The following is a 16,112-nucleotide window of genomic DNA, read 5'->3' on the forward strand; positions in this document are numbered from 1 at the left end:
TCTTTTGTGCTAGTCTTTTTTGCATTAACCAGCACCAACTTGCCCAGCTATCCATCTTGCTTTAGTTGGCTGTGGCCCGGCAGAGAAGGCATTCTTTCACCACAATAGAAGGCCACCACAGACAAGAGATTTGCGCGATATTTGATGTACAATTTGTGCAATGCTCGATGAGCAAGACATGCTAGAAGCCCCAATCTGACCAGCCATATGCATCCCAAGACAAAGAAATGGAGGCAATATTCTACCTTAGAACATTTGAGGAATTGATCCCTCATAGCACTTAATGATGGACTAAAGCAACAGAAATGCGTATGGCACTCAGCTGCAATGCCACATGCTTAGATTAAGGACCAAATGTCAAGATTCAGAGGCACATGTCGCTACTGAAACGCGCTCAACCTGACAGCTCTATTTCTTGCCATACTGCCTTCCAAGCTGCAGATAGGGGTACAATACAGACAGTGTCAGTGACACACCCGTTCTGGAGCAATCGCTTGTGGTGTCAAAGCATCTCTGATGTCACTGCAGTTGATGTCACCAGCTGCCCTTGAAAGTATCGACCAATAGTTTTATCTTTTGTTACTCAGCGAATTCATAAATCCAGATGTGATTTACCAGGCAGATGACGACAATTTTATTAGTACAGAAAAGTTGTTATTAAGTGCGTTGTGCGCTTAGTTAAAAAAAAAAAAAACGCTGTTCACGCAATCGCAGATAAATTCAGGCTTTCTATACCAGGGGCACAGACGCTGGGAACGCACCACTGCACACACTTTGTTGCAACTGGGCGCCAAAACCGATTCCACTGCTTCAGCCAATCGGTGAGTGCTGCAAGTCCCTCGAGAGGCCAGAGTTAGAATGTGGGTTCAAGTTCAGCTACCGTATTTTCCGGTGTATAAGACGCGACTTTTTTTCAAAAATTTTGCTGGTGCGTCCTATACAAGGATGCGTCTTATACGCGAATTTTTAGCTTTTTTTTGCGTGCTCAGAAATTACTCAGGTTCATGCTCAAGCTTTTTTCACCGAAAAATTTACGCTTCCAATAACGCGGTTGTAACACGGTTAATACTTTAATACCGGGACCGCTGTGTGCTACTTTTTCAGGTGAACTTTATCATGAAACGGCGGGGATGACGACTTCCGGGATCACAAACACGTGGCCATTTCAGAGGCCCAAAGCAAAAGTAATGTAAAATGCCAAAAGATGGCGACAATCGCGCTTCTCGCTATTGTCAAGACAAGCCAAGACAAACCGGCATTTTTTTTAGTCACCCTTTGCAACTTTGTTTGCTCCGTGTACGTAGCACGTACGTAGTGCGTGTTTCAGCCGCATTGCCTCATGAAATGGGCGAACTCTTTGATAGCGCATCTGAAGATGAAGACTTCGAAGGTTTTAAGTAGAAATAAAATGTTGTTGTGGACATATGGAAGAGCTCCTTCGTGTTTTGTTTCTTTTTTGGTGGCGTAAGTGTTGCCTTAGCGTTGCTTAAGAATTTCTCACAGGTACGGTGCATTTCGTGATGATAGCGAAAACGTGTTTAATTTAGCTTCACTAGCCTAACTGGGTAAACTGGGGTGCGTCTCATACACGGGTGCGTCTTATATACCAAATTTTTCAATGGCAGCCTGCATAAATGGCGGGTGCGTCTTATACAAGGGTGCGTGTTATACACCGGAAAATACGGTAAATACGTCAGTGCACCCACCTTCGTCTGTCATCTGGCTGTCAATCTGGTAGCCAGCGTTTCTCTCCCTGAACTGGATTCCCGCAAAGTGGCGCTGCAGAGCCTCCTGTATCACTTCCTCCAGAGGCATCTCCTGCAGAAACCAAGGACAGCGGGAAAATCGTTTAGCTCTGCACTACGACACTGCAGTTAAGCCCAATCATAGCAAAGCAGTTTTGGGAAGAGATGACAGACATAATGATATAAATGTGGTTTCCCTTGACAGGTGCAATACTCACAAAGCCACATTCTCCTACCGAAAATGGCGCCACTGACGAATGAACTAAACCGCTCTCCTCAAAAAGCAAGAAAAGTATAGCCAGCAATTTCACAATGTGCATTTGCCTCGAAACGGAGCCTAATGCGTAACTATTAGGCACTCAACTTGATTCAGCAGTTCAAAACTCCAGAATCATATGCGAGGACACTGACAGGCCATGCAGTTTAGCAAGCTATCCTTTGGTATGCTGTCACGCAGTATAACACCATGCTGCGATGCATTCAACGCATGCCGATAATGCTATGCTGACATCGCATGCTCAGCGTTTCCCTGCGCTCTCACCTTCTCTCATTGATGTGCGCCTTTGTGCACACTTTCCCTCTCTCATATGATATGCCACCTGCAGACATAACTGTGAAACAAAATGCAGTGGCAAGTGGTGATGGGAGAAGGGGGCAATCTACCGGCGGGCGCATTCTTTAAGCCACGATGCCATCTATTGAATGTGCTATGAAGCTTCACCCAAGTGAAGCACCAGTCGCGCCCTCTATTACCAGCAGAGTTGGGTCTCCTGTTACTTTGCTTCACGACGCTGAATTAAAGGCGAAGCTAAGATTAGCACTACCCGCGTGCAGTTTTTGCTTATACTGTGGTCTGTGAATACTCTTCGACACATTTTATGCACTTTGTCTTAAGAGTTTGGATACGGCCAGCATGATCAGCCAACACCTCAGCGGACACCGGGGTGTACCTTGACGCCCGGCTCCTGCGGTGGGCTGTCGTCGGTCGGGTAGAGTCGTGCCACCCTATCCTTGAGGATGAGGTAGCCGTCGGGCGCCTCCTTGCAGTAGTCCTGGATCGACTGCATCCACCACCAGACGGCATCGCGGCAGTTGTACCGAGCGTGCGTGCCCTTGTCCAGCAGGTTGGGAATGAGGCCGTGGCGCAGGCAGCCAGCAAATCCCAGGATGATGTACCTGCGCCACAACGAAGCCGATGAACAGCGTTTCGAAACTAGTTTATATACTAAGAGCACTACAACTTCTTCCTTTGTTTTCATTCAGACAAAGAAAGCCCCTAATAGTTTACATGACAAGCACTATGTGTACAAAGTTATAATGTGCAGTGCCAACCAATGAAACGCAATGCCACCATAAGTGGTAAGCTACAGTACCCTGGATCCTTTTCATAAAGCAGTGGGCCCTACGTGCTAATTGCCAAGAAGTGCAGTGTTTTTTTTTTATTACAGCATTAACAGAGAGAAAGGCTTTCATGAAACAAAGCAAAGACATAAAACTGAAGTGTTTCACGGAATGAAGGTGCAGTCTGAACAAGCCAAAACCTGGAGGCACCTTCCATCAAGGGCAACAGTGGAAAAACTAAGAAACGAACGAAAAACTAACATGGGAGGGTGTGTTTTAGAGCGCAGCTCTTAAGCGCCTATTCGTGGGTTGAGCCGCGTTGCCACCACCGGCGTAACCGAGCCAAACAAACAAACAATTAATAAATAAATAAAAGTAAACGTTGCAGCAACTGGGACTCAAAGTTGCGACAGCGCGGACAGATCAGCTTTACTGGCCACTGCACGAGAGCACTAGGCTATCGTGGCAGCTGATCATACCTCATGTGAAACTGCAATATACTCTCATGCTGTGCACTGCACATTGTTGTCTTCTTCAACTAATACTGCTATCGAACCAATATACACATTCTAGTGAGACGTGAATTGCACATCGTTGTCTTCATCAACTAATACTACCATTTAACTAATATCATCGCCAGACGTGCCGAAAACCGAGCAAAGCAAAACAATGAGCCTACAGAGACTGAGACACCGACTGAGCTGTGCTCAATTATCGCATTAGGGAGAATCTTAATCGTCATTAGAATTTTCTTGAAGAAAACTAAAGTGCCCATACCTTGCCTCTTGGAACCGGCCAGTCAGCAAGAAGAGGCCTCTGAGGGCAATGAAAGTGTCCCGGCCCCAGTTCCTCATGTAGCCAGACGCAAAGTGTGGCAACCCTGTAAACAAATGACCGTACGCGCACTGCTGATGGTGCCGGAGAGGAGGAGCAAAGGTACAGGGCTCCACCCACCCATGCCACCCACCTGCGGAGATGGTGGTGCAGGTCTCCTGGCGAGTGTTGGTCGCCTCGTCGATTCGGTACGGTGGCTGGGGTGGTGCCAGCTGACGCGACAGGGCCGGAAGGTGGGCGTTGGGCACAAACCCGCCCAGGATGACCGAGCCCAGGGCCAGCTCTCGCACCAGGGTGGAGCCGTGCTTCACAAAGCTGCATTGTGTTGCACGTCACACTCGAATGGCAACACCTCTCCAGTAATTACCAATCTGCGCCACGGCTTAAAAGCAGTGGAGACACCAGATTTTTCTGAGTGTGTTTTAGCTCTAGAATCATGCCTACCTTCGTGAACATAGATCCCCATGTGGAATTCATCAGCGCTCAATAAATAATTTGTAACTGACTTTTTTTTTATGCAGTTTCAGTTTCGGTTTCAGCTGCCAGCATAGGAACATCACTGTCACGAGCGTGAGATCACATGAGGCATACAATATCTACAATATAACCCCTGCTTTGTCGTTTTAATCAAACTCTTTAGCTGAAGTGCTCCAGAAGCCAGAATGGCAGGAAGTGAACAAAGAGCTAAAGTTGCCGTGGTGGCTCAGTGGTTATGTCGCTTGGCTGCTGATCCGAGAGACGCGGGTTCGATCCCAGCTGCGGTGATTGAATTTAGATGGACGTAAAATTCTAGAGGTCTCTGTACTGTGCGATGTCAGTGCACATTAAAGATCCCCAGGTGATCGAAATTATTCCAGAGCCCTCCACTATGGCACCTTTTTCTTCTTTCACCCTCGCCTTCCTTGCTTCCCTTGTGGCGACTGAGATGTGAGACAAATACTGCGCCATCTCCTAGCCTCAAAAAACAAATTTTTTTCAATGATAGAGGGCCATGTGCTGTGCGATGTCAGTGCATGTTACAGAATCCCAGGAGACTGAAATTACACGGAGCCCTCCACTACGGTGTCTCTCACAGTCAAGAGTCGCTTTGGGACGCTGAACCCCACAAAACGAAAACCAAACACAGCTAAGGCTATGTCACGATTACAGGCTCAGCCTAACATACTTCGACCTCGTGGTCTCAGTACTGTGTGCAACAAGGTCCTTCTGAGACTCCTCAAGAACATGGGACTTGCATGCTCTCCGTGATGATGATGAAAACGTTTATTAAAGCCACAATGCCTTAGTTGAAGGGAAGGCTGATCGGGTCCCTAGTCCGGGACGCCGTTGGTGAAAGCCGCTGCCCGTGCTCTGGCGACGAGGGCTCGTTGTTCCTCGAGGTCCGAGCTGGACAGGGCCGCCTCCCAGCCCTCCCGCATTGGCTGATTTATGATCTCAATGCTGTCATTTTTCTGACAAGCCCATACCATGTGGTACAAGTTTGCCTTCTGGCCACAAAATTTGCACTGTGCCGAAAAGGACTCGGGCTCAATGGCGTGAAGCGTAGCTGGGTTATTGAAAGACGAAAGTTTGTAGCCTGCGAAGGTGACATTCCTCTGATTTACTGAGACCCATAGCGGGCCTCGGGAGTGTCTGCCTTTCAAGGCGCAAATGTTGCAATATTTCTGAATATGTCGTTAGCGGAGAGGGGGAGCCAGAATCAGGAAGGGAGGACGTAGAAGGATGCCGGGGAAGAAAAGCTCGGGCCGAAGCGTGTGCGCGCTCGTTTCCTTCAACTCCCTGATGACCTGGTACCCATATTAATTCCTTCCGTTCAGCTGAAGTCCTACATTGACTAAGAATTTTGCAGGCTAGCGGAGTGATTCTGCCACGCATATAGTTTCTATAAGCCGCCTGGGAATCAGCAACTATGTGTTTAAATGCGGAGTGCGTTGCGGCTAGGGCTATCGCTACTTCCTCCATAGCCTGTGTATCCCCATAACGAACTGAAAGCCCGTCCACGACTTGCATTTGGTGCACCACTGAGATTGTTGATATTCCTTGTACAGGACGCGCAGTGTCCACGAAGAAGGCTCCTTCTTTTGTTGAATAGCACTCGTTCATCTTCTTGCTCCTCGCAATGTTTTCGCTTCTTGCTCCGGGTGCATGTTTTTGGGAAGCGGAAGCGTAAGGAATTTGCTCTTCCACTCTTTAGGTATATCTTGTCTCCCAGCCACTTGCTGCGGAAAGCTAATGTTTAAATCTTCTAAAACCCTGCGGCCGGTCGTAGTTGTGGCCAGTCGCACTACCTGGCTTGTAAGATGGGCGCTAATCAATTCATCAGCCGTGTTGTGTACCGTGAAAAAATTCTTATGTGTACATGTTTGTGCGCATGAAGTTAGTGTACATATCAGTATATACTATGTCCTCATCTGGAGCAGCCTCGCAGGCCTAGGCTAACATTTCCATTCACTGTAATAACAGCGTCACCTCCTTTTGAGACCATTCAGAACACCTTTGTTGGCAATGTATCAAACGAAAAGGTACTACTATAACAAGTAATGCTCCTTAATGAACCTTAGTGCCATTTAATGACCGTGTTAGAGGCACACTCTTCTTTATGATGTTTAGGGGTTCTTGCTACCCCACCGCAATTCCAAAAAGATGAGTCAACGAGGACCGGCTTTTACTTACTCAGACATCTTGCTCCAGACTTCCTCCAGCACCACGCAGTACGTACTCGTCAAAACAGCGTCAAAGTAGCAGGGCACCAGGTAACGAGGGACCTGCTTCACCTGCCCAAACACCCGGTCCAGCCACTTGGCAAGCTGCAGGCAATCGCACAGAGAGCATGAGGCTAACAGTACAAAAAAAAAAAAAATCATTCACATCCTCTGCAAGTTCACCAGGGGACATCAAAGTGAAGCTAAGCCTCAGCTCTTCATGCAATGTGAATGTTAGTGAATTTCGCCTTCATCGAAATTCAGCCGCCGGGTTCGATCCCGGCTGCGGCGGCTGAATTTCGATGAAGGTGAAATTCTACAGGCCCGCGTACTGTGCGATGTCAGTGCACATTAAAGAACCCCAGGTGGTCGAAATTTCCGGAGCCCTTCACTACGGCGTCCCTCATAGCCTGAGTCACTTTGGGATGTTAAACCCCAATAAACCAATACAGTCGCCGACTGATTTTTCGGACTCCAAAAATTCGGACATGCTCGATTATTCAGACTGCTTCGTGGCACCGCCACTCTCCCCATAGACCGTAATGTATAACAACTGCCGAAAGTTCGGACATCTTGCAGCCTCTCGTTTGATTTTTCGGACACTCCTTGAGCCAACTCGACCGGCAGCACTTGCCGCATCGACGCTCACCGACGCGCGGTTCACTTCGCTCAACGCCATTTTTGTTTTGAACTGAGCCTCCTTGCTGCCCCGCGAGGTGGCGCTACTGCAAATTCCCGCTCATCATCATCGTTTCCGCGTGGTTCGGTAGCGCGCCACACCAGTTCCGGCCGCAGCTTAGTAAGCCATCTCAAGGCAATCCAGGAGCCGCTTTGTTTGTTTATCCGGCAGCAAGCCCGCGAGAGCGCCGTGGTAGCACGCAGCACTGGAGATGCGATATTAGCCTAGGGCGGCTTACAGCCGGCGTTTTGTCATCGAAAGGGGTCTGTAGAACCCCGAGTAGCAGTATCAAGACGTTTCGTTGAAGCGCGCGTGAGCATTGACTTATCCAACGGCAGGCCGGCGGCAGCAAGCCCGCGAGAGCGCCGTGGTAGCACGCAGCGGTGCAGATGTGATGAGGCCCGACGGCTCTCGAAACGATGTGGGGGAGGAGGCAAGTAGAGGAGGTGGTGAAAGAAGGAACGGAGAAGAGGAGGAGGAGAGGCGGCGTTGGGCGAGGAGACATATGCAACGCCAGCCCGGGATCAGCCAGTGCATGTAAATAAACGATTTCTTTCTCTTTTTTTTCTGAATTTGTTTTTTCGGACACCTGTTTATTCGGACATTTCCGCGGTCCCCGTGAGGTCCGAATAAACGGTCGGCGACTGTAAACCAAACTTTAGTGAAGGCTAACGCCAAGCTTTTGCTATTAGTATGGGTTTGACAAAAGCCATTCTGCAAATTTATTTTAATAGTAGCTGCTACTATTACTGCCTCCAGCTCAAGCCTGTTGTGCCATAGGCAGTGAGGGCAGGGCACTGCCCTCACATCTTCTCCGCCAACTGAAGAGGCGAAAGTAGTTGAAAAAAATGTTTCCACGGTCTGGAAGACGTCGAAGCAACGAGCGTTAGCTGTTATGCCACCATTTCATCCCCTGATGTCATACTCACAAAGTTCCACATCTATCCACCATACTGGACCGTGATGTCATCATTGGCGCACAGCAGGTGGTTGTTTCTACAATGCTCTTGTAGATGGTGCTACAAGTCTCAACGCGAGATGTGCTGTTTTCTAGTTGCTGCCACAGATGGCGCTGTGATCTCAGGGTGGTAGCAGACCCCACGAAATCTCGAAACATGATGAGTAAGAGATAACGCTCTTAAAGGTGCACTGAAGAGGATTCTGAACTTGTCTTTTTGCCACGGGAACTCGATCTACACGTTCTTAGCATTCTTAGAAACTGCAACTTATTGCCCTGTATGGCCGATTTCCCTAATTAAATCGAAGTAACGTCCGGCTCCCGCCCTTTTTTTTTAATTCTGCCTCGTACGATGGGCGGAGTCGACCAACGCGTGAAGTTCCTTTCAGCCAGCTCCGTGGAGGCTTTGCTTTCGCTTTATTTTGTTTTTTAGGGTTCCATGAATAAATAGTTTCATTCGCAGATAATACAGCCGCAAAATAAGCCCGCAGAAATAAAAATACGCGCGGACTATTTGCTACTACGGACTACTACGTATTACTCCGCCGATGGCAGAGCGGCAAGCCGCCACAGGACTGGGTGAAAGGCACTCCATGCGTTGGTCGACTCCGCCCACCGTACGAGGCAGAATTAAAAAAAAAGGGCGGGAGCCGGCCGTTAATTTGATTTAATTTGGGAAATTGGCCATACAGGGCAATAAGTCGCAGTTTCTAAGAATGCTAGGAACGTGTAGATCGAGTTCCCGCGGCAAAAAGACAAGTTCAGATTCCACTTCAGTGCACCTTTAAAGCTCTAATGGTCTGTTTTTTTTTTTTATTACTTCGCCACCTTGCAGTACTGCACTGCAGAAAAGCCACTGTTGCAGCTAGTATTACTTGCTGTTCAGACATTGCATTCTCCTGACCCGGCCTGCTGGTATGTAAGTGCACCGTTGTCGTCCTCAGCTGCTTGGCCCTCTATCTTTTAGGCACAACAAACAAGCAGCTGTGCCACTGCAAGTCTTCTCCCACCCTTTTCCACCTACGTGCTGCAGAGAAGCCATGATGGCGAAAGCCCACAGCTGCATTTCCAGGCTCATGTCGAATGCCCTTAGGTTTGGGGAACTCGCGTGCTTGTATGTGCGTGTTTGCCTGCTAAACATATTATACGACCAGAGCTTGTCAAAATTTTAAACGTAGTAGTAGGGAAATCGTGTTATCTGGGAACGTATCAACCGAACAAAACATAGTGTAGCTATGAAACCATTTTATTATACACTGTTTTGAACATATGAAGCAAGAAATCTATGAACCTAAAAGTATCAACAAGATTTTACTCCATAATTGAAAAAAAATTTACTCCGACCAAGAGAGGGAGGTCTAAGAAATGTAATGCAATCTTTAAATGAAAATTCTCACGAAACCCTCAGAGTAGCCCTGTCCAAAGTGCAACTTGCAACAAGAGAAATAAAACCACAGCTTCACTTTCTACAATGACATCAGTGGTAAGTGGGCAACAAAGTAAACTTGCTAGACTATGTACCATGCGCAAAAGTTCTTGCCTTAACGGTGGGGCGCTCCACGGCCAGGCGATTAACGATGTATTCCATGAGCCAGTCGCCAACACGCAAGTTGTCACACACAGGATGGCCGAGGTCATTCTTAATGCGGATTTCAGACAGCAGGGACATGACACCTGTGGAAGACAAAAGAACATAATGCCGGTCAAAAAGTGGCCTTAACAGTTCGAAACAGCCACGTGGGATTACGTACTACTTAAACAAAGATAGGGATGGTAATTTCAACAGAACTATTCCTTCAGCATAAAATGAGGTGTAAAATGAAACTGCAATGAAAATAAACACTGACGCTAAATTACAAAGCAGTGCACTGCATCCTACTTTGCTATTTTCATGAAAGCAACGTAGCTGGAAATAATCCTACATCTGAAACATGGCACATTCCGCTAATTAAGTGTTTCTAGCTGCCTCTCACTACTATATGCATACTCTTGTTATTCACAAGCCAGCTCTTCGCATAGATTACCCCTAATGTGACTCTTTAGCTTCTTTAAACACCCAGCCTTGTCATGAGTATTGCCACTTTTATTGATTCGTAATGAGTGCACATGCCTATACATTGTTCAATGCCATGAGTAGGATGTACGGGGTACAGTCTTATGAATTGTGACTATGCTCCCCTTCATGCATCTGCTTTTAAGAGCATTAGCTCTTATCATCACGTTTTGAGATTTCGTGGGGTCTGCTACCACCCTGAGATACAGCGCCATCTGTGGCAGCAACTAGAAAACAGCACATCTCGAATTGGGACTTGTAGCGCCATCTACAATAGCATTGTAGACACAACCACCTGCCGCATGCTTTCATCTCATTTATATCAATTCTAGCAAACCAAACAGCTAACGCTCGTTACTTCAACGTCTTCCAGACAGTGGCAGCCTTTTTTTTTTTTATGGATGTATGATGTATGAAGCTCCCTCACAGCTGTGGAGCACAGTTTCCAAAGTTGTGAAAGCAATGGAAGTATATTGCATGAAAAAAAAATAAAGGGAGGCATGTCACTCCGCGCTCGCTTTGTGGCAGAGTGGTCTAAGGCACGAGAAAGTGACATGTGATCAGTAGTAAGAGCACATTTAATCAAACTCATGACCAATGCATCACATAATAAGCCAGCAGGCAAACCATTTATTATTTTTCGCTCACCGCAAGGAACACACTACTTTTTGATCGAGGATGTAAGCAGTGCAAACAAGAGCGCTACCTTTGAGAGTGCTGCACTTGACGAATGAAATGGAGTACAGACCACCTGGGGTTCTTTAACATGCGCTAGCATCACACAGTACATGAGTGTTTCGGTGCAAAAGCACTTTAAGCAGCACTCCCCGACTCCCCGGGTTTCAGCAGTGTGTGTTTGTGTGAAGCCACTGGGTAGCAAGCGTAACTGGTTCAGTGGACACCACAGTGTGACTGTGGTGGTCCAGCGGAAAGGAAAGACGCATACCTGGCTCCCTGGGCCAGTAAACACCTCAATCGCACTTTGAGGTATGTGTGTCAGTGGTGTCCGCCTGCAAAAACTATGCTTTCGCACACTACTTCGCACTTAGCAATGCTAAACCGCCAGCCAATTTTTGCGTTTTGTCTCCATTGAGATGGGGCTGCCGCAGCTGCAGTTCTTGGGATCACCAGCCGAATTCCAAAAGGACGACAGTGAGCTTGTGCCACCTACCTTGAAGGCCGCAATAGACTAGGCTGCCGTGCCTCGGGAAGTTGTAAGCTCCGCTGCCTCTGTTCTCGGCGTTCTCCTCGCATTCCGCGCGGAAGAGGACCCGGTTCAGGTCCGACAGGGAGAGAACCTTGGCGATGGCCCCAATGCTCTCCTCGTCGCTGCACGGGTTTGCAGCTGCGCCAGCGCCGGCCTCCAGCTGTGAGCCCGAAATGTAGCCCAGGTGGGACAGGTGCTTGCGGATGCTCTGCACGGCAGCCTTGCTCACCGCGTGGAGGTTCACCCTGAATATTAAGGCGAAAGCCTTTAATGGCTCATAGTGTCGTTCGTTAACAAAGCGTGTCACACGAGTTTAACTCGGGAACTAAAAAAGATAGAAGAAAACCAATGCTTGCTTCAGATAGAGGAGGAAACGAAACAATGAACCTAGAAGCCAAGTTTGGTGACTGTACATTAATTAGTAAATTAATTATAGGCAAAAATGTCGAAATTGCGTCGAAATAGCGCGGACGTCGATATAGCCACGGGAACAGTGTGACGTCACATCCACTGGAAGTTGTCATGGCATAGTGAAAATTGTCATAGAATGGTCGGAAAAACGTCAGATTTGTGTTAAATTAGATGGAGAAATGTGTAATTAAGCATAATTAACACTAAAGATCCCCGAAAGATGTACAATTTGGGTATCGTTTTAGCCACGGGGACGGTGTGACGTCACACCCACCGGAAGTCATCACGGCACAGTGTCCTCGGCTTTCACCTCTCAACACTTCAGTTGCCGAAGCGTCCAAGCAATTTTTTTTAGAACACACCGTAAGGCAAGGAGGAGGCAGTTCAAAAATGGCGCTCAAAAAGGGCAGTGGGGACAAACTCCATACAACTCTCGTTCTTAGTAAAAATCGATTGTTTGACAGCAAAAGATGCACTTACAGTCAAGCCCACTTATAACAATATTCAAGTGCCATGGAAATACCATTGTTATAACAGGGTTGGGCCGAAAAAAAAGAAAGGATGACAAACTTCAGAGCATTTATTGACAGTAAATACCCAGAGGGGTTTGATTGTTCTAATGCCTGTAAAAGCTCGTTAAATCGAACTTCAGGGAACCAGAACAATGTTCACTGTTCACCGATGACCAAAGCACCGCCATCACTGCGCCACCGGGAGCCTTGCGCACCTCCACGTCACAGGAATCAAGCCGGCTTTTTGGAAGCTATTCTTATGGGAAATTCAAGAAGCATGCAGAACCAAGGGTGTGGTGACAGCTGACAAGAGAAAAACCGCGCTGGCTGCATGCACGCGCGCTGCACTGACTGATTAGGGGTACGCATAGCGTACGTAGCCAATGCAGCAATGCAGCAGCTCTCCTGACGCGATGACACCTGCCTCTTTTGCTTTCGTGGCGCTGCTGCGCCAGCTTAGTCCATTGGTCGGCCCCACACATGCACGCTTTTGTGTTGTAAGCATGGTTTTGCTGGTTTGGTTGTAGCATTTCTTTTCTTTTACTGTATTGGTTGACACTCAATTACCAGATTTAATTGTTATAACCAATAATGTGCCTTGACAGCATTGCTATAAGCAGTTTATTTTACCATAGAACACATGGCAAAGCTGATGGTGCCATGACCGACCATTGTTATATCCGATATATTGTTATAACCAGTATTGTTATAAGTGGACTTGACTGTATTACTGAGAGAATTGAACATTTTTCTTTTCTTTTCACGCCACCTCCTCATTTCAGCTTGCGATGCCAGTTTCGGTTTACTATTTTAACACATAACAACATCACACAACCAAACAATGATACTAGTAAATGAATGGTGCTATAGTCCAGCCTTAGAGATCTGCCTAACCAGTCTAGATGTCCATGCAGCTGGTGATAACCGCACTTGGCAATGATAACAGAATTTCTTTTGTACCTTTACAGGTGCAAGTAGCCTCTCTGCCATATGCATGTGGTAATCTATCAACAAAAGCCAACTTCAATTTGTTCACCTCCTTTTAAGCTGTCCTATGAGAGCCCTGTTCATGATGACCAGCATTTTTTTTTTTTTTGCACTGTTTTCCTGACGCAGAGTTGAACATAAGCCCACCTGACCCAAGTGCTTGTCCTGTGTTGATTCTACTCTTGAAACTCGACTCATCTGTTTTTTTCTTGTGCTTTATTTTTTCTTTTAAAAACGAATCCTCACCAATCAGCCCCAGCTGATGTGTTACCCCATGTGAAATGTGCTAAATCACGCAACAATAAGCAGGGGGAATGGTACGGTATGGTATAGTATGTGGGGTTCAACGTCCCAAAGCTGCTCATGGGCTATGAGAGTTCGTTAAAACATTAAAACGAAGAAGCCGTTAAAACGAAGAAGCCGTGTTGCAGCAAAAAGCACCAAATGAAGTTTGTAACCTGCCGAACGGGAGTGGTGTACACCATTCCACTTGCCTGTGGCAAGGTATATAGTATAGGCTAGACCGGAAGGTGTGTCAACGATAGGATAAGAGAGCACAGAAGGGATGTTTCATCACAGGCCGGTGGAGCTGAATTGGTGAAGCATTGCAGAAGTTGTAAAGGCTGTATCCCTGTATATGACGCTATGTCTGTGATGCATGTGGGAGCCGAGAAAAAAGAAAGAGAAATTATCGAAGCCTTTTGTATTCAAGAGGCGGGCGACGTGTGTGTAAGCACTCCCTCCCTGGCGTTGGCAGAAAAAGAGATTGTTTATCTGCGCAACCGTATGCCTTGCAGGAGAGGGGAGGGCGTAGTTAGACCTGATGCGGATGACGAGGCACCTGCGTGTGCTCTGTGATAGATATGTATGCCGTACAAGTGTCCAGTAAAGATAGTTGAAGTCTAGCGGGTGTCCTGTGTGTGTGTGTCTTGGTGTTGTGTCTGTTTCTTACCGCTAAGGATATAATTCCTTCAGACTATGAGAGACACCGTTGTAAGGCTCTGGAATAATTTTGACCACCTGGGATTCTTTGATGTACACCGACAGTCACCTAGTAGTTCCTAAGAACAGTTTTCAAGGAGTTTCTAGAGATCAACAAAGGACGACATTTCCTTGTAGTGTACCCACCTGAAGGCAATGACGGAACCCGGCGTGAAGGTGGAAAAGTCCAGCTCCTGGAGGTTCTGCTCACTGGCATCGCTGAGATCCACCATCTTGGATTCCACAAGCGAGAGGTGCTCCCGGATCTCCAGCCGGTAATCAGTGAGTCCCGTGATATATTCCTTGTTCTTCTCCTCCAGAGACTTGTTGTCCTTGTTCACCTTGACAGTCCGCGCCTCGAAGATGACCTCCTCGATCACTCCCGGTATGCACAGTGGAGGCACGCACCCCGTCTCATTAGGCTTCTCGGGCATCTGGAACGCCGTCCTAGCCACCAGAATCACCGACTGATGAGTGACCGGACTGTGCCGCGTGATGGCAACCGTGTCGGGGTTGACCTGGTCCACAAAGACCTGCGTGTAACCTTGCGTGCCAAGCTCGTAATGCAGTCTGTTCAGCGCTCGCTTGGCGGCGATGATTCCAGAGTGCAGATGCACGCACGACGGCCTTTCCGTTGGATTCACCGACCACATAGGGTACTGACGAAACTCATCGACGACGTGAATGTGATGCGAAACGAGCTCGTCGTAGCCACGGTTCGACCCCGTTGCACAACATGCCATGGACACGACGGCCGCACTCGGAAGGTAGTCGTACACCGACCGCTTCTCAAAGGGCGATGGGTTGTCGTGCGTGATGTCCATGAAGACCGCGTGTGCTATGCATGGCGTAAGGCAGCGGATCGGTGGTGGCATGAAGCTTCCGACAGGTTCGCCACCGTATCGGTATACGAGCCGACCCAGCTCATGAGCATTGTGAGCACTCATGGCCTCGCGTATCAGTGAGTTGATGCCGAGTCGGTTAACAAATATGTTGTCAACCTCTTCCTTTGACGTGAAGAGCTCAGCAATCACGTAGAGGTCCGGCCGGACTTGACGCGCAGCGTCTAGCACGTACTCGGCAAGCGGCAGTGGAGTGCTGTGGCAGTTGTCGAGGCGGATGCCGTGGAATATCCGTGCCGTCTCGCATACATAGTCCTTCATGTACTGCCAGAGATATGGGCAGTCATCGGGTGACTTGCCGTACCGCAGCTTGACGCTGTCGCCCCAGGCGATGAGCTCACGACGAAGGTACACGTTCGATCCTGCCTCGGCAAAGTTGCGCAGTGGGTCGTCGTTCATGACCCAGCCATTGTGCGCCATGACGTAGGCAGCCTTGTCGCTGAAGATGAGCTTCTCTGCCTCTTTCAGGTCGAGGACTGGCACATGGGTATTGACCACAAAGTACCTGCAAATTGCAAGCTTCCAGTTAAGGGTTATAGACTAACCTTCACAAAGGAGAGGGTACATCAATTTGAACAAATCTTTGGTCTCCTGTCAGCTCCACTTATTGAGGTCAACTGTACTTTGAATTTTTGGGACTGTACCGTAACCACTGTCCTCGCTTTCTTTTATTCCCTGTACAAGGAAATCGATGCCTATATGACGTCTGATGTGTGAATGAAGTCTAAGCATATTAACTCATGCTCAAGGCCACAGAGGGGCCAGAGTTCTTTCAAACCACAGCTGTGATGCCACTCCTA

At 47.9% G+C, this 16,112-nt stretch overlaps 1 protein-coding gene across 2 annotated transcripts in view; it reads right to left on the minus strand.

The window, feature by feature from the left end:
- The window catches only part of LOC149366137 (glycogen debranching enzyme), a 48,816-nt gene that overhangs the window by 15,232 nt on the left and 17,472 nt on the right, over positions 1-16,112 (minus strand). For both annotated transcript variants that reach the window (XM_089549081.1, XM_089549075.1), the window contains exons 9-16: positions 14,558-15,817; positions 11,484-11,764; positions 9,800-9,933; positions 6,594-6,727; positions 4,054-4,235; positions 3,864-3,966; positions 2,696-2,921; positions 1,707-1,818 (exon numbers count right to left, since the gene is read on the minus strand). In XM_089549081.1, coding sequence (XP_089405207.1) covers positions 1,707-1,818; positions 2,696-2,921; positions 3,864-3,966; positions 4,054-4,235; positions 6,594-6,727; positions 9,800-9,933; positions 11,484-11,764; positions 14,558-15,817 — 2,432 coding nt within the window. The remainder of the gene's footprint in view (positions 1-1,706; positions 1,819-2,695; positions 2,922-3,863; positions 3,967-4,053; positions 4,236-6,593; positions 6,728-9,799; positions 9,934-11,483; positions 11,765-14,557; positions 15,818-16,112) is intronic.

Source organism: Amblyomma mixtum, chromosome 1 (assembly GCF_055824585.1).
Source record: "Amblyomma mixtum isolate Tamu chromosome 1, ASM5582458v1, whole genome shotgun sequence".
Taxonomy (NCBI): Eukaryota; Metazoa; Arthropoda; class Arachnida; order Ixodida; family Ixodidae; genus Amblyomma; species Amblyomma mixtum.